The following is a 19,087-nucleotide window of genomic DNA, read 5'->3' as shown; positions in this document are numbered from 1 at the left end:
TGATTGAATTGATCACAAAATGTACCCTACCAGTCAAACGTTTGGACACACCTTCTCATTCAATGCTTTTTATTTATTTGTATTATTTTCTAACTTGTAGATTAATACTGAAGATTAACATGTTCTTTGTTTACAATATAATTAGATCAGTATTAATCTACAATGTAGAAAACAATTAAAAACCATTGAATGAGAAGGTGTGTCCAAACTTTTGACTGTGTTTGTTATCTGAAAAATGCAATCTTTAGGCAGATAGAGAACATAAAGTACTAAGTGATAAAGTCATTTTATAGGAAGATCACTGTATAACTTAAAACAGTTGAATTAATACATTTCTGAATCAACTTAAAAAAACAAGCTCCATTCTTAATAAATGCTATTTCAGTGCACTATTTTTCTCATTTTTCATTGATTTGCTACATCATGACAATTTCTTTATTTAAATTTGAATTAAAATTAACACATAACCTTTGGTTAATCTGAAATACCCCTAATGGATAAGTGCATTATAGAGAACATCATGTGTTGCAGTGAAGTGTATAAATGATACGGTGCTAGTGGTGTGAGAGGTAGTGCCACCTAAAGGTCAGTCCTCAAACTGTGCAGAAGTGCTGGAACCGTTTCAGTGGATGAGCTTGGAACACACCCACTTATGCAGAGGTGCATCCAGATTCTAGATTTGATCAAACAGTCTCAGCAAAGGGAAAAGACCACATCAGAGTAAAGGTTTAAATGGCTCAAATCAAACGGAACACATCAAGACTCAAAGGGATACTTGTGCAAGCAAAGTTGTGACTTTGGGCTGCGTGACTTAAACTGACACGACTCTACAGGAACTATAATTTGTAATCAATGGAGCCACCTGATGGTGAGATAAGAGTCCCTAAAAAAATCTATAAGTCATTTGGACTGAAGGATAAAAAAAAAAAAAAAAAAAAAAGTGGACTGGACCATTTATCTGAGAAAAAACTCAACCAGACAAGATCATTATTTCATTGAAATGTTCACATTGTTATCACTTGAGCACATAGAGTCACTATAATGAACAATCTACTGTCTATGAAAGCAGCTGTTGAGGAGTAAATCTGTCTTTTCAATCTGTCATTCATTTAATTTCTCCTCCTATAAAGTGTTCAGCAATTTCTGTTTAAGTGATTTTCATTAAAATGTGCGGAGGTTTTACTGTGACTTAACAAATCTGATAGCTAAAAAACTGGTTTTGGTGTTCTCCTTTGTCAGAAATTATAGTCACGTGCATGTCCAGGAAGGCCACTTTAACTACCTGTCTAAATGTATTTACGAGATGGAAGTCTTAATGATAAAATGTATTGATTATATGTGCACATACGGCTCAGTTCTTATCACTCATGGTCACTGTGTGACGTGTCAAAAGAAGCAATATGGACTTTTCGTATATGCATGTATCGTCAGAACACCTTATTAGTATGATTTTAACTCTACTGAATATAATCGGCAATATATTTTAGCAGCCATAAGTGTATATTTCAAGCTTTAATAACATTTAATAACAACAAAAATGAACATGGCCTGTTTTGACATACATTTGAATTTCAGGACCTTAATTCACGGTTGAAGCCTACAGTGTGTTCTTCTATTCACATTTTGCATTTACATGTCATAGTTTGAACTTACTTCTTCTTGCTGCAGGTTTTTGACTGACTAAAATAGAGATTCTCGCTCCAATCCAGGGTATGGAATAATACATGATTAGATAAAATGACGAATGAAGTAGCTGTAACTAATTCATCTCATTAATGGAACAGACCGAGAGTCCTGTGATTCTCCATCGACTCCACGGTGGATTGAATTACTTCAGAATTTAAAAAGAGCATTTGCAGAACAATGGTTCTCATTTTTACTGAATGTTTTGTGAAAAAGTATGTGCAATAAATTTGTCTCCCTTAACTTAACACATGGCAACCAGGATAGATAGATAGATAGATAGATAGATAGATAGATAGATAGACAGACAGACAGACAGACAGACAGACAGACAGACAGACAGACAGACAGACAGACAGACAGACAGACAGACAGACAGACAGACAGACAGACAGATAGATTCATTCATTATATGTGCAAAGCTACAGGTTACTTGTTGCTTGAAATAAATCCTGAATATGGTTCATGTTTCATTGCTGATAATGGCTATACAACAAGACAACTGCAATTCTCAGCAGCAAAAGAAAAAAATGCAAAAAGAGTCATTATTCTACCTTCATTTGTAAAAAAAAAAAAGACATCTGGAAAGGGCCTTTCAAGGTCTAGGTAGGTCTGCATGCCCTCATTTCTTCCCTTTCTCAGTAATTGGAGCCATTAATACTTTGCCACTGTGCTTCTACTTATAAAATTAGAAAATCTAATCATTGCTTGCACGCATTGTTGTATTGTTAAAAGATGGGTTTGATTCTTACCGTTTTGGCTCCAGCGATGGATGAAGTGAGGCGGGGCATCTCGGTCCCGTTTCCACTCACCATCACACACCCCCGGCGACCCCAATACACACGTGTACGTCTGTGCAACATAAAAAGGCCGGTTAGTGTCCGAGCAAACACATTTCACAGCTACACAACTGTCAGAGCCATAAGACTAAAGTTCGCAAAACATTTGGCCCCATAGAAACTTAGCGCTGTGTGGGGAGGAAAGATGACCGTGAGCGGAAAGATTAGCTCCTCCGGAGACTGTGTGCCAAATGGATACCTAAAGACGCCTATCAAGGTGGAGGCAAGAGGGCACTGGGGGAGCAAAGCGGAGTTCATCCTGACCGTGATGGGCGCGATCATCGGCCCCGGGAACGTGTGGAGGTTCCCCTATCTGTGCTACAGGAACGGAGGAGGTGGGTGAAGGCGCACAGACGCGCTGCGCTCAGCTGCCAAGTAGGCTTTTTTCTGCGAATTTCGCTTTTCTCTCCGTGCACGAAGGAGGGCAAATACTGTCTTTTTGTTACAGGTGTGTTCTTCATCCCGTATATCTTGTTCATATTCACATGCGGGATCCCTTTATTCTTCCTGGAGACCTCCTTGGGACAGTACACCAGCCAGGGGGGAATCACTTGTTGGAGGAGGATTTGTCCGCTTTTCCAAGGCGAGTGCTGTCGCTACTGTTTGCGTAAATACAGTGTAAAGGTAGTTGCAGTGAAATGCAGATGAATGCATGAGCAGCTGATCACTAATTAGTTGCACATTTTCCTATTAACTCTTGCAGGCGGCATCACATCTACTAAACTTACTTCTGCAGAAATGATTACCTTATCAGCCCTGCTATGAAAACACATATTTGAACTACAGTAAATAAACATCAACTTTTGCAAAGAAAAAAAAATCACCTTTTGAACACATGCAACTGTGTCTCTGAAATGTGCATAAAAAAAGCACATTAAGAGCAGACTAACATTAAATACAATATAAAGTTATTTTGCAACTTTACAGAGAATTTGCAGGTGAATGGATGAGAAATGTATCGCTGTTCATGTGCACATTTGAACTGAAAACGTCTGTGTGCTACACAAAAATCTTTTTTTGAGTGAAAAATGCAATTTTTTTAAGCCTGTCTGGCTTATTATAAGACACCTAAGCTTGACAATGCTGGTAAAATGTAGCTTAAAATAAATTCTCCCTGCTAATTTTAAGATCTCAATATTCTAAATATCATATGTTATTTCAAGAAATCTTACCAAGCAAATATTCAGTTGTTCTATTGACAGATGTTTTCACATATTTCAAGGTAAAAGTACCTTGAAATCATTTTTTTTCTTGCTTTGGGAGGGGCGTTTTTTCCAGTGTAAATCTATTAAACTGACGTCTGCAGAAAGGACTGCTGTAAAAACAGCATTTTTATTAAGGTAAATAAGCATCACCTTCAGAATAGCAACTGTGTCTTTCTGTAAGAAACTTTTTTGGGGAAAGAAATGAGCATAAAAAAAAGCATGCTTAGAGCAAATAAACTAAAATAATCACAAGTACATCAAATGCAAATTGATGGAGACTGAGTGATTGATTGAATGATTAACTCAGGAAGGGAATGAGTCAAAGTGATTGAATGAGTGAGTCCATGAATGACAGTTGCAGGGAAAATGACTGACAGAATGAGAGAGAGACAGAGAGAGAGGGGTTGGTTGGGTAAGTGAGTGAGTGAGTGAGTGAGTGAGTGAGTGAGTGAGTACCTATATGAGAGGCTCACTGACTTGCAGAAAGCCAAAGTACATCTGTGTCTTTCGCATGTTGAAGACGTGCAGTTGCACCGATGTCACGTTTGTCCTGAACCCTCCCAGTATCACTGAACTTTTCAGATCACATGAGGACTTTTGTGTGTAAAAAAAAAATCTGCGAGACAAAACTGTTTTATCAAAAGAATCTGTTAGGGATTTGTGTGAGGTCGAGAGACGAACGAGGAGGCACTCAGAGACACTCTGGAGACTCAGATGGCTTATGTTGACAATAAGGTTTACTGATATCAGGAGAAGTGATACAACGAGCAACACAGTGATGTGAGCACTGGCAGCATCATTTCTGAGGATTCTCTTCAGCTTTGGGTATATTCTGAGTTGGGAGGAATGTCATATTTAGATTATGGCCCAATATGGAGACAACTTCTCTACTCCATCAGACTAAACAGTACCTAATCTTAACCAAGTCATGTTGTTGTTACAGCATTCGTCTCTATCTCATGTATCTTCTTTTGCAGCATCTGCATTTGTCAGAGTCATATTAGGGACAGAGAAGGCCTGAATGAGCTGCCAGCCTCAGTTTGGGAGAAGCAAATAGGAACAGAGGTCAAAGGTGATAACCTGTAGGATAACTTGAGGTGATCTATAGGATCTACAACTTCATTTGGGGTGACTGTAGTTAACATATGCAACCTGCATGACATTCTGGGATGTCTTCAGCTAACAGGTGCGAGGAAATACCTCAATAAGGGGAAAGAGAGTCAGTTTTCCTTCACAGAATCCCAAGCATCAAGACATTGTTGGAGATGTTGCGAGACACCAAGACAAGAGGACAGTACAACATGGGAAATGTGATGCAAAAAAAGCACTCAGCCTTTAAATTGCACCATGGATGGTCCTATCAAACATGTATGCACCCATTATTGCTCTTTATCGTACCGTTATAATCCATGTTAGTCATTTCACCACCAGAAATTGTCAGTATTATAATGTACTTAAAGAATATGCTGTGGATATTTTGTGAGATGATCACCAACATAATGTTTTCAATGCATCGCCCTCACTCATCGTATATTTTTCTGTTTCTCAGGCATGGGCTATGCGAGTACCTTAATCATCACATTCAGTGCAACCTCTTATATTGTCATCCTGGCCTGGGCATTCTTCTACCTCTTCTCATCCTTCAGTGCGGAGTTGCCTTGGGCCACATGTGGGAACTACTGGAACACAGGTAGTTTTAGCACGTTTCTAAGCTAGCATGCGCAGAATATGACCACTAATTTCACAGTAACATTGCAGAGAAATCATGAGATAATATATAGAATGCTGAGGTTTTATATGTGACTCTTAAGATGTTAGATAACAGCAGCAAAGACAGATTACCGGTTGCAAGATAGGAGCCTCTCTTTGGTTCCCGTTTTTGGTTCTTTTGCAAGTCATGTAGTTTTTTCAACAGTACAACTCTTACTTTGAAAATGCTTACATCGCAGGGGTTTTATTTTCTCCTGCTAGACTCGTGCTTGGACGTCAGTCGGAATTTGAGCATGGAAAGCAGACTGAACAGCACTCTCCCAGTTGTGGAGTTCTGGCAGTAAGCACAACTGACACAAGTTTTACCTGAATGCTGATTTTTCTTCCAATCACTTCAATTTCGCTTCTTTATTCTCTTCTAACCACTTTTATTTCCTCTCTTCCCTTTCTGTCATTAACCCACCCGCTCACGCTGGTAATCAGCTTTCCTTTTTCCTAGTTTTTCACTTTCCCTTCCATTCCCCTCTGTCGTGCATTTATTTCTCACTCCCACCTCTTCTCCGCTCATTTGACCAGGCGTCGGGTTTTAAACATCTCTGGTGGCATCGAGGAGGTGGGCAGCTTGAGGTGGGAACTGGTGCTGTGTCTCATCCTGAGCTGGGTCATCTGCTACTTTTGCGTTTGGAAGGGCATCAAGTCAACAGGAAAGGTCAGCTGCTTTAAAACACTAAAAAACATGAATGAGCATGCATTTCTACATCTTTGTAGAAATATTCCTAGTCCAAATAACCATGTATATTGGTTCTTTCGTGTAATAATTGGAGGTCTTTGGGGAATGCAAAAAGATCTGCTGGGTCAAAGATGTACATACAAGAGTAGTATTTAGTTAAATGTCCCTTGGTCATTTTGGCAGAAACAAAGCATTCTTGGTAGCCGTACACAAGCTGAAAGCTAAATTTGGCTTTCTGATACTGATTTGTTTATTGGTGGTCCTTGATCAGGTTCAAGTCAAGTCTTTGGGGAGATCAGTCAAATCCTTAATTCTACTCTGATTTTGCCATTTCTTTGCCACTTTTATTGTGTGTTCGAGGTCACTGTCTTGGAGTACTCAAGAATGTGGAGATAATCGTCCTTCTTTGTTATTCCATTTACTTTGTGTGAAGCACCAGTTTCACTGGCAGTAAAACAGTCCTAGAGCATAATACTGCCACCACCACGCTTAACACTGTTCTTGGGGTTACAGGCCTCACCTTCTTTTCTCCAAAATTCCTGATCATTGTGGCCAAATTGTTAAGTTTTAGTTTCATTTAACTTTTCTCCAGAAGGGCTATTCTTTTTGCAGTTGTTTAGCAGCAAACTTCAGCTAGCCTTAAGGTGCTGCTTTTGGAGGAAAGACTTCCTTTTTGGATGGCAGCCTCTCAGCCCACGATGATGTAAACACACTTGACTGTGAACACTGACACCTGTGTTCCAGTAGCTTCTAATTCATTGCAGATCTGCTTTTGGTGATTCTTGATTGACTCCTGACCAGCCTGACCAACTGTCTCAGCAGCAGGTCATAGTTTGTTTTCTTCCTGATCATGGGAGTGACACAACTGGACCATGCACTTTAGACTTACAAGTAAATGGTTGCACAGATGATTTTAGGATCTGTAGCTGCTTTGAAATGGCTCCAAGTGACTTTCCTGATTCGTTCAAGTCAATGTTTTTTGCTGCGTCAGACCTGTACTCAGTTCTTTAGGCTTTCCCGTAGTTTGAGGCAGAATCTAATTTGTGAATCAAATGGGCCCTTTTTAAATTGACCCAGAGGAGTGACCAGCTGTAGTCAATCATACTGACTCATTAAAGGTAAAAATAATTCAAGTTGCTTTATGTATATATGTGACCAAGTAGATTTTGTGATATTTTAGCAAGACCTAACTAAATTTTATGAAAGAACAAAAATATGTGATAGTTTTTTTTGTGACAAAGACACATGTTTCAATGATTCCATTAAAAAAAGAGTTTTCTAGAACTCTTATTTTTTTTTGACATTAAAAATTCAAGACTGCCATGATATGGAATGTTTTTACAAGTATATCTTAACTTTTGTTGACAACTGTATAATCACTGCTGCACTGATATCTGGATGCCAACACTCCAAAGCTCTTTTAAAAAGCTGAGTTTTGCTGGTTAAGTCTAACTTTTAAAATACTGGCTATAAATGGCTGATTTTTTTATGCAAGATTTCCATTGCAGTTAATCGCATATTTTTGTTTTTTTAGTTTCTTTTACTCTTTATTTATATAGCTTAGGAGATCTGCGTTTCTTTAAACCTTAGCTAATGTCCTGCAAAAACTGTGAAATGTATTTAGATCTCCCTCTTTGCTTTTGTCTTTCAGGCAGCCTACTTCACAGCCACCTTCCCCTACGTTATGCTCTTGATTTTGCTCATACGTGGTGTTACCCTACCCGGAGCAAAAGACGGGATTATTTACTACCTTTACCCTGATATCTCTCGCCTCGCAGATGCCCAGGTAGGAAGACACACACAATTTTGAGAGTAGAACTGCTATTTTGTGTTCTCTATAGAGACATTTAAATACGCACACATGTATTTGTTCCACCCTTTTCAGGTGTGGATGGATGCCGGCACTCAGATCTTCTTCTCTTACGCTGTTGGCCTTGGTTTCCTCACCTCTCTTGGGAGTTACAACACTTACAACAACAACTGTTATCGGTACATTCAGTGCTAAACTGTCGAGACTATTTTGTTTTGAATAGAAAAATTCAAATATGGCTTTATCTATAAAGACAAATTTAGGTATATAAACAGTTATTCCCTTTACATAGAACCCTCAGTTAGTTATGTTTCTCAAAAGATCAGTTCAGTTCATGGACCTATGATTACCTTAGAATAATAATTCTGTCATACATGTCTAATTGTATTCACTTTTCTTTTAGGGACTGTTTTTATCTGTGTCTGCTGAACAGTGCCACCAGTGTTGTGGCAGGATTCGCCATTTTCTCCATTTTGGGTTACATGACATATGAACAAGGAGTGGATATTTCTGAAGTGGCAGAATCAGGCAAGTACCAAGTATAATGAGCATCAGAGTGACAGTTTTAATACCAGAATGAAACTCCTGGTAGAAATTGCCAGACACAGCAGCCTTACTTACTCACGAATGCTACACTGTTTTTTTTTTTTTTAATATGTGTAAAATCTTGTGATGTTTCGTTATTTTCAAAACCTAAGAAACTTTCAGGCAAAGCTAACAGCTTCTTCTGTCATATTTATTTCTCTTTTTATTATTTGCCCTTAACTTAAAGCATGCAGCTCAGTTCAGGAAATCGTAATTACTGCTAACTAGTGAGCAGCAGGAATGTAGGGCTGAAGGCAAATTGACTGTTGACAGTAATCTTGGCCAATAGAATTTAATCCTCATCAACTAAATCATGAGCTGTTTTGACTTTTGGGGGGCCAGTCAGAACATTTCTCAATCTACATTTCTAAGGCACCAATACTCACATTCTTCACTCTGTATGTAGACATTCGCATCTGAACTGCACTGCAGACTGCAAGATAAAACATTAACCTCCAGCTGACTTGCATCTGAAACACAAAACACAAGAAACAAATGTCAGTCTGTCTTTCAGTCCAATGGTTTACTTTGTGTTTTATACTCATTAGAAAATCCTTAGCACATAAAAGTTTAAATTAGACACTGTTGTCTCAGTCTGTTGCTTATAATTTATTTTCACAGTAGAAATACTTACATTTTATGGGTATGTTTACAGGCCCAGGGTTGGCGTTCATTGTCTACCCACGAGCTGTAGCCACGATGCCCATGCCTCAGTTGTGGTCAGTGTGTTTCTTCCTCATGATCATTCTGCTTGGACTGGATAGTGAGGTACTAAGTAAGTCTCTTTTGATGAATGAATAAATGAATGAATAAAACACTAATTCTCTTCCCTCAAATGGGTTTCTTCCAGTTTGTTGGTCTGGAGTGTCTGATGACTTCCCTTTGTGATCTGTTCCCTACTTACCTGCGTCAAGGCTTTAGACGTGAACTGCTTCTGCTGGGTATCTGCAGTACCTGCTGTTTGCTGGGACTCTCTCTGGTCACTGAGGTTTGTTTGCAGTACACTTCAAACTAGACAGTCAGCTTAATGCTTGCTTCCCTAATAGCCCTTAACGTACATTTAAAAGCGAAACAAACCAGTTTTCTAGTTATATAATACAGTTCGGAAACAACATTTAAACTACCTACCTAATATCGTGTAGGTTTGTCTTGTGCCACCAAAACAGCTTCGACCTGTCAAAGCATGGACTCTTCAAGACCTTTGAAGGTTATCATGGGTATCAGGTGCCAAGATGTTAGAAGCAGATCCTCTTCTGTAAGTTCTGTTAGATGCAACGTGTGGCCTCCATGGATTGGACTTGGTTTTCCAGTCCTTTCCTGAGATGCTTGATCAGAATGAGATCTGAGGAATTTGGAGGCCAAGTCAACACCTTGAATTCTCTGCCATGTTCCTCAAACCATCCCTGAAAGACTTTGGCGATGTGGCCAGGAGCATTATACTGCTGAAAGAAGCCACTGCTCCGAGGGAACACTGTTTGGGGTATATGTGGTCTGCATCAACGTTATGGTAGGTGTCCAAGCAACACGTACATGAATGGCAGGACCCAAGGTTTCCCAGCAGAATGTTACCCAGAACAACAGGCTGCCTCTGTCGACTTGTCTTCTTCCCATACTTCATCCTGTTGCCATCCCTTCAGCAGGTAAACCATGCTCCCGGCTATCCACATGATGCAAAAGAAAATGGGATTCATCAGACCAGGTCACCTTCTTCTGTTGCGCAACAGTTAGCATGGGTGCCCTGACCAGTGGATGGCTATGCAATCCCAAGCTATTATACACTTTGTGTTCTGACACTTTTCTATCACAACTAGCATTAAGCTTTTCATCAATTTACACCACAGTAGCTCATCTGAAGGGCCAGCTGTTATTCCCTGTTGTATTAGTGAGCCTTGAATGCCCATGACCTTGTTGCAGGTTTACCAGTTGTCATTCTTTGGACCACTTTTGGAAGCTGCTAACCACTGCATATTGGAACACTACACAAGACCTGCTGCTTTAAATAAGTTGCGACCCAGTTGTCACGATTTGGCCTTTGTCAAAGTCACTGAGATCCTTATACCCACCATTTTCCTGCCTCCAACACATCAACTCCAAGAACAGACTCTTTACTTGCTGCCTAATGACATGCGTCACTGCAATGAGATAGTTAATGTTATTTTCTTCAAAGGTTAGTGAGATGAAGTTAGTCTAATCCAAACAGGGTGAAGAAGATGATGTAGACAAACAATGGAAATTAAATTAATCAGAAACGTTAACAGAAATGTTAACACAACAATTTGTGGGTTTTTTTGGTGTGTGTGAGTGTGGGACTGTGTGCCAAACTATTCCTTGTCTGAGTACAATAGTTAGCATTGTTGTTCTCATGTAATTCTCAACAATTTAAGAAAGCAAATAAGTGTATTTAGTAAAATTATTTGCTTTCTTGTTTTTTGCTTCTTTTCTTTTTTACATACTAATGAATGAATAATGGAAAACCATGGGATAAAATGCATAAAAATTAGGAAACTTTAACTTTCTGTGACCACAGTTTGAGTCTACAGCCACAGTCTATAAGAAAACTGTTAAATTAAAGGCTTTACTGATTGATTTGACTTGTCTTGGAACTGGGCCAAATTGTAACACTGCCTTAATAGTACACGAAGATCTATCAGTAATATAAAGGCAAGCTTATGTGCATGTTCAGCATCTTTTCTCCAACTTCCCTCTGTTATCACGCTGATGAAGATGTAGAAAATCCAGCCAAACAGGGTCTTTCTAACAAATGTTCAGATATAATTATGTTACTCGCAATTAGTAATTTTTGTATTGATTGTTTTTTTTGTTACAACTGTCCTTATTTGTAGGGGGGGATGTACCTGCTCCAGCTTTTAGACCATCATGTCTGCAGTGGCACCACTTTGCTCCTCCTCTCCTTGAGTCAGTCTGTCAGCATTGCCTGGGTCTATGGTAAGTCATAGTTCAGGTGTAGTAGTGGAATTTCTAGCTTTAACACTCTAGCTTAAAAAATACTGATATTCAGTATACATTGTGATGCCACAGGGAAACATTGAGGATGTAAAATTTTACATCTTTCTTAGAGATAAATATAACAAGGAGTATAACATGACAAGAGGCACTTGTTCAAAAGCCTGAGACTGGCATTCATTCAAAAGCCAAAAAAGTGCAAATAAAAGTGGAAATATTTCCTAGAGTATTTTACACCCTCCCTACAAATATCAACATTTGCTATGTAAAAGGTCCAACTAAATGGAAAATCTGTGCAATCTTATGCATTTTCAAGTAACAAGTGACTTTAAAAAGCATCAAAGAAAGTGCAATTTAACTGGAGATAATGAGATGAGTCACGATCGCTAGAAATCGCAGTATGTGAATGAGCAGAGGTGGAAAATTAAAAAAAGAAATTGTCCAGAATAGAACAAAACTAATCAACAGGACTCAAAAATGATGAAAACTCTACAACTTTTAAAGTTACTAAAATTCCAAAATGTTCTCAGAATTATTCCAAATTCATCCAAAATAACAGAAAAGTCCAAAATCTGAAAAAAAGACCAAAACACCAAAACTGACCTACAATGTTTTGGAAATGACTCAAAATGTGTCCAAATTCAATGTTGCACAAAACCCTTGTGCAACATTATTATCCCACCTGTAACCAAGATGATTGCTAATGACTGCAGAGATCAAAAGTGAAGTCAAAATTTCAGTCTTTTTCACAATATTGTTCAGGCAAAAATGAACAAAAAAAAAATCACATAATTCATCTTGTAGAAGCAACACTTTCTACAGCTCAAGTGTATTCGACAAGTGTTCACTCAGGAGAAATCTAAAAACGGGTAGTTAACGCAGCAGCATCCCTATATGTGGAGTTACGGGGTAAAATCAAAACCAGGTTCATCCTGCAGCACCAGTTCAGTTCACCAAAAGTGGCCCACTATGTGGCTCACATTCCACACATGGCTCCAAGCCAGCAAGCCTGGCTTCTCATCCATTTAAAGTTTGAGAAAAGGTTGAGATCGACCTCTAATCATTCGCTTGACCAGATAAAACTGCGAAACTCTGAGCACCAGCTATCCTGAAGGAAACTTGGGAGGGAACCAGCTACTAGATGGTTTGATGTGTCTTTCGCCCCTATACCCAGGTCGGACAAACGACTTGCACATCAGGACCACTACAGGCCTCCACCAGAGTTTTCTCTGGCTTCGCCCTGCCCAGACGTAGTTCACCATCTTTCGGGTCACTGTGGTGTGGGTCAACTCGCTGTCAGAAAGAACGGATATTGAAAAAGCACTGCTAGTATCAATACTACAGAAAATGAGGAGTGAATCTGAATATGTATTGAAAAATCTCTGTATTTTTGACAACATTAAGTCATAGAGAATGCATCAAACCACCTACAGACTATGTTGTGACAAAAAAGACAAAGCTTTTCAGATTTTAAGAAATTTTGATTACAACTATATTTAACAAGGTCACTGAATACATGTTTGGTATGGTTATAAAATATGAGACTGACCTCTGTAATGTCTCTCCTGTTGCCTAAAGGTGCAGACCGTTTTTATGGCAACATCACAGACATGATCGGCTATCGGCCACACTCATTCATGAAGTACTGCTGGTGTTACATCACTCCCTTCATCTGTGTTGTAAGTTACATATTCGCTGTCATGTAGCTGATTTAATTCCCCCATGTATGTTTTTATCTTGCTCGGGTCTATTAGTATTTGACATGTGATTTCATTTGTCATGTGCAAATTCATACGAGAAGGGCAGGACCTCTCTGTTATGTTCAGATCAGCCAAATGCACAGAAGCAAACAGCTGTGAATACATGCATATCATTTGTATTTTGGCAACTATATTGCACTCTGTTATGCCTCGTCTGCTTTTGACTCTTGAACCCAGCAGAGCTTTACACCCTAAATATCCAAACTCAATCAGAGCAAAGTTTAAAATAATGTGTCTCACAAAGTAATTGGGCATTATAATCTTAAAAAGATTTAATTATCTACTCCATTTATATTCCTTGCTTGAGTGGTTCTACATTATATTCTACATTATATTCTACATCATTCTATCAGTTTTATTTTTATTTTGTTATTGTATTTGTGGAATTACAGACATTTAAATTAATTTGTGTTCCCTCATTTCATCTCAGGGCACTTTCATCTTCTCCATTGTGAAACATTCTCCACTGAAGTTCAGTAACAGCTACGTTTATCCACTCTGGGCCAACATCTTGGGCTGGTTCATTGCCACAATTTCCCTCTCCCTCATCCCACTGTTTGTGATAGTTAAATTAATCCAAGGAAAAGGCACTCTAAAACAGGTGAGTGTGAATCTTTGTTTTTTTTTTGGTAATGTTGATGTTAAGAACAACAAGTACAAAGACGCTGCAGATGCAGCATCTGGCACCATCATCACCGCCTCAGTTCAGAAAAACTCCCAACTTCTGACACTGGTTAGGATAATTTTGTTTGTGTTGAAGTTAAAATCTAACAGTGCTGCTAAAACATGTTTTGACATGTTTAAAAAGTGCACCACAAGAATATTACATAATTAAGTTCCAGTTATCTTCATATTACATTTCAGATATAATGTGTTAAATTTGAATCTGTGATTATCTTTCCAGCTAGACCAAAGTAGCAAGGACATTAAATTTCATGCCACAGAGGGAAAGACTGGTCTGTTCTGCCAGATCTTTTTAGAGAATATTTGCACTTATTTTAGGTGCATCAATCAATCCAAATGCAGGACAGCATTATATTTTGTGCATATAACTGCCTGTGGGAACTAAACAATCACATGTGAGAGCAAAAAATATTTTACACACAAAAGCATTTTGAGCACTGAATGTTCTGAAACATAGCGTCGATATGTATATATTTGATTTTTCTCACTAACGCCACTCTGGGGATCCATATCAAAGAGCTGCAGAGACTGGATGAATGACACAGCTGAATGTGTTTATGTTGGTGCTCAACTCTCAAATCGCTCACGTTGTTCAGATCTGGGTCGCCGTAATGGGACAGAAAAGTATTTCAGTCTGAGAAAGTATAAGTAAAGACTGCTTGGCTATGATTCGCTCATCAGGACATCACAACAGGAGTTCTCAAACAGCTTCCATGAACTACAGGATTATGTTACTTGAAAAAACACCCCACAAGGCCTGCCGTTTTGGAAATGCACTGATCCGGTCCTCTAGCCATCAAAGTCTGGCCATTGTCAAAGTTGCTCAGTTATATCAACCTTTCAAATTTCTCCTGCTTTAAACACATCAACTTCAAGAACTGACTGTTTACTTGCTGCTAAAGTAATTTGCTTCACCTGTCAATGATGTGGCTGATCAATGGATCTTATTCTTCTGTGTCAGTGTCTCCCCTTAAACTGTTGAGAATTCATTGCGCCATACGGTTATACCATCTGACAGAACAGTGAACACTGCTTCTGTTTCATTTTGAGTCAATCTTACATACACAGTTTCATCATTGAAAACTCTCATTAGTGTACCACATGGGTATTTATCTGCAGCAGAAAAACCTTCCCCACAAAATGCACCATTTAGTCCTGCTTGAGTAATAACTGCTAAAAACGACAGTTTATAGCTTTTGTAGGAAGTCATATTGCTTTCTCTATATTCATGGACTGTTTTTAACTGAACAAGAGGAAGAATAACTGAAGAAAGTGTTATAATAAATAAATTAAGTTAACTTAGGTTCAGGAGCTGAGCCACACCTTCCTGGCAAATCCACTTATACCTGGATAACCCATCCAGCACTGTTTGTCTAAGAAAGCAAGATCCTACTTACCATGGATCCCAAACTGCTGATCAATCCATCCGACTCAGGCGACGATCTGGAACAATTTTCCTCCAGCCACAATATCCAGTCCGTGGTCAGACTACAGCCAAGCTTCTCTCCGAAGCCTCATGAGATCTCTCCCAAGCGAAATCGATCTCACGCTTCTTCTTCTTCTCCCTTCACAATGTTTTGGACCAGCCATCACTGCACTCTCGGCCCCCTCCGTCACCTCCGAATCCAGACAGCCTCCATGGCGCACCGGCCGTGCGTCTCCAGCGCATCGGACCTCAACAAGACCCGAAACTACAACGAGAGACCGGACAGTGGCTTATCTGCGGTGCGTTTTGAGGAGGAGAAGTATTCCTGGATAAGGCATCCACTCCAGGCACAACAAACTCACATCCGCCCGCGCTTCCGCTATCCTCACCTGAGCCGTCCGTCTCCGGTGTCGTGACCCGTGACGTCACATCACCGTCGCTGCATCCTCCAGGTCCACAGCTAGCATCACTCCAAAATAGAAGTGCGCCTCTAGCAACTTTCTTCTAACATGACTATATCACCCAACTCAAGGACATGCAGCTCCTTCCATAGACTTTAGCAGTTACTACATCTTCACTTCAAAGTGGCCCCCGGAATTTATTTCCCTGGACTTTGAGTCAAGTTCCTTCTCATCTGCACTCCATCAGCTGTACCTCATTATATTAACCGCCATTCTTTGGAGGCGTGAATGGCTTCAAGGAAGTCCATACTTATCCACAAAGTTAGATCATGTTCACTAGTAATCATGCAGTTCCTGCGCAGGCTCACATTAATCCCAATCCCACTCCAGTTCCACTGTTTTCAGCCAGCATATTCAATTAGATCTGCAGTTAGCAAACCTTTCAAATATTTTGCAACGTATCCTCAGCAGCTTCACCCATGCACGCGCTCAGTATATCTAACTGGCTGGAACTGCTTCAGAACCTAGCTAGACCTTGTTTCCATCTGCAACTTCATCACCCATAAATTTATTCCTCCACCATCCAAAACTACTTGTCCACAATCAACTTTTTCTTCATCAACCACTTGTCAACAGGCAGCCACTACCTTTTCATCTCTCATTCTAATGTGCCAAAGCTTTTCAAAGGCTTGCAAAAAGACGAACCTGCCCACACCACAAAGCACTTTCACTTACTTTTGATCTTCTAAGCCATTACATCCTTACTCTACCCTTCCTCCTCAGTCAACCTTACCCTAGAATCCGTGTTGTGGCAGGCCTTTTTTGGATTCCTAACATGCATCCACAGAACACTATTCAATTCAATACTTCCGTATAGGAGCAGCTTCCACAGCAGCCACACTGGGCATTTCCAACCAAGCGATCAAAATTCTCTGCTGCTGGCTATTCCAGTCAGATTGTTCTTACATCCGTAATAGCATCAACTATTTCTATCAAGCCTTTAATCAACTTGGTTCTATACAATCACACATTTTAGGGGGTCCATTACAGGTTTGGGCGAACCACGACCTGGGACGGAACCCCCACCCTGAACCTCCTACTCCCAAACCTTCAACGTTTCATCACCCCAGAGCAGCTGTCCAAACACCCTCTCGATCCTTCCTCAACCTCGTCATCCAACACCATCATTGTTGTTGCGAGTTAAATGCTGGAAAATTCACTGTACCCAACCTATTGTGCACACAGAAAAAAGAATTGCTGGCATTTTAGTAACAAAGAATGATATTTTTTCTTTAAAGTAACTTTACCTACTCAGTGAATTTCACTTGACTCTCATGTCTTTTCTCTCCTCAGCGTTTCTTACTGCTCTGTAAACCCATAGATGACCTGCCGTTGGATCAGCATTGTCCTCCTGCACTGGGAACAAATGACTTCCCTGTCCATACAGATCTAAAACCTTTAAACCACACTGGAAAACTCATTCAGTGAACACAAACAAGCTGTTCTGCAGAGGGTTGCAGTCTAACTTGTGGCCTTCTGGGCCCATATTCATCAATTATCAAAAAATGTATAGATAAGAATGCTCTAAAGAGAAAAGTATGCTGGAGAAGTTGATTGAGCACAAGAATGGTACTCACAGCTGCCACATTTTACATTTCTTTCAAGAAATCTTGCACCTTTCTTTGATATATGTTATTCTATTACACTATATGATTTATATGTTTAATCTAGTTTCATTTCAATCAATCAATCAATCAATCAATCAATCAATCAATCAATCAATCAATCAATCAATCAATCAATCAATCAATCAATCAATCAATCAATCAATCAATCAATCAATCAGTCAATCACAGTTTATTTATATAGCCTTTTAAAACAGCCCAAAGGGTGACCAAAGTGCTTCAATTTGTGTTGGGAATGTTTCATATGTTCTATAATAATCATGGCATTATATTTATTCAAGCTCATATATTTGTATTTTATTTATAAGAATGAAATCATAAGAAGTTGTAGACAAAATAAAAGCTATTATCAAAGGAAACAGATAATAAGGTGAGGTTTAGTATATTAAGGGGCACAATAATGAAGTGCAAAGTGAGCAGCAACTGCAATTGTTGTCATTGATAAAACAAGCCTCAGAGGAGATTTTCTTGCCTCTACATTGTGGACATCTATGACAGGATACTCTTAATTAAATTTTGAGGCAGTGTTAAAGTGTTTTTGTTTGGTATTTGTTATCTGTCCTAAGAAATTTGACAAATAAATTAGATTTTTCCTTTCATGGAATTCCATGTTTTGCAGGGCTAATAGTCATTTAGCAACCATTCATTTTGTTTGTTGTTCCTGAAGATGGTCTGTGCAAGGATTTACAGATGTATTTTTCTTATGAGTTTAAAGCTTACACACATGCTAAAATTACAAATATTGTTATATTGTTCACAATCTGACACATTTAAATGTCAGTGTATTCCTTTTTTTAGGATCACCCGCCATGTTTTGTTGTTTTTTTTTGCACTCAGGATAAACATTGCTAAAAATGGCTTCCTGTTTGCTGCATGATATATATTTGTACATTTTGTATATTATTTTAGACATTCTTTCTGTAAATTCTTTAGCCATTTAGCAATCTTACCCTTTAGAGTGATGCAGTTTATTTGTATCTGTATATCATCTGTGGAATCTATGCATTTATGTAGTGCTGTATATACTTTTCAAAACTATAAAGAACTACACATTTAAGCTATCTTACCTAAAAAAATCAGTACTGTAACTTTCTCCTGTCCTGACATACACACTGCACTAAGTTGGGCTTGTCTTGGAAGGAAGATTGTTGATTAAAGAGGTGCGTTTGTCCATTTAATGGTTGGTCAAGAACTGTTGTTTTGTCCTCTCCTGTAACTGTGGGCAAACAAATAAACAGGGATGGCAAAGGGTGAAAATGATGTGAATTGTGTGAAATATGTCAATATGATCAGTTGATTATGTTATATAAATAGTTGATGAGACAGTTAAATTTCCACAATGATGTATATGTATTTTGTTTTGTCAATAAAGGTGTATCAACCTTTGTACAACAGACATTTTGATATGTGATAGCAGGAAAAGCAAGTGACTGATAACTTTCAAAAACAATGTCCACTGTACAAGTGTCTCAGTGAGTCATAATAGTGATAGTGAGCGATAATGAAACTGAAGCAGCAAAATGGGATTTATTTATCTTTTTTTTCTAGTTCCTACTGTGAGATGTCATCTGTGGTGTCTTTATTAGATAGTCCCATAACAGTGGA

At 38.9% G+C, this 19,087-nt stretch overlaps 1 protein-coding gene and 1 long non-coding RNA gene across 2 annotated transcripts; one reads left to right on the top strand and one right to left on the bottom strand.

The window, feature by feature from the left end:
- Positions 1-1,490: 1,490 nt before the first annotated feature.
- LOC129350560 (uncharacterized) lies at positions 1,491-13,723 on the bottom strand. Its single transcript, XR_008603997.1, has 3 exons — positions 9,197-13,723; positions 8,949-9,032; positions 1,491-2,535 (listed from the first exon to the last, which is right to left on the bottom strand). It is a non-coding gene; the product is annotated as an uncharacterized LOC129350560 (long non-coding RNA).
- LOC111563188 (sodium- and chloride-dependent betaine transporter-like) lies at positions 2,572-18,876 on the top strand. The gene is made up of 14 exons (XM_023262141.3): positions 2,572-2,857; positions 2,971-3,105; positions 5,277-5,417; positions 5,699-5,777; positions 6,014-6,146; positions 7,819-7,953; positions 8,053-8,156; positions 8,381-8,505; positions 9,218-9,330; positions 9,413-9,550; positions 11,406-11,508; positions 13,105-13,205; positions 13,717-13,887; positions 17,151-18,876. Exons 1-14 carry the CDS (start codon positions 2,668-2,670, stop codon positions 17,283-17,285), a joined length of 1,803 nt encoding a protein of 600 aa, XP_023117909.2. The 5' UTR covers positions 2,572-2,667; the 3' UTR covers positions 17,286-18,876.
- The last annotated feature ends 211 nt before the right edge of the window (positions 18,877-19,087 follow it).

The sequence above is a fragment of the Amphiprion ocellaris genome, chromosome 14, assembly GCF_022539595.1.
Source record: "Amphiprion ocellaris isolate individual 3 ecotype Okinawa chromosome 14, ASM2253959v1, whole genome shotgun sequence".
Classification (NCBI taxonomy): Eukaryota; Metazoa; Chordata; class Actinopteri; family Pomacentridae; genus Amphiprion; species Amphiprion ocellaris.
The sequence above is the reverse complement of the archived record's forward strand: the minus strand, read 5'-3'. Positions and strand labels throughout refer to the sequence as shown.

Bases quoted from the DNA above. Each gene is read 5' to 3' on its own strand.
- LOC111563188 (XM_023262141.3), top strand. From the start codon at position 2,668: ATGACCGTGAGCGGAAAGATTAGCTCCTCCGGAGACTGTGTGCCAAAT. The intron at 2,858-2,970 runs GTGGGTGAAGGC...TTTTTGTTACAG, and splicing joins GTGCTACAGGAACGGAGGAG to GTGTGTTCTTCATCCCGTAT. The intron at 7,954-8,052 runs GTAGGAAGACAC...CACCCTTTTCAG, and splicing joins CTCGCCTCGCAGATGCCCAG to GTGTGGATGGATGCCGGCAC.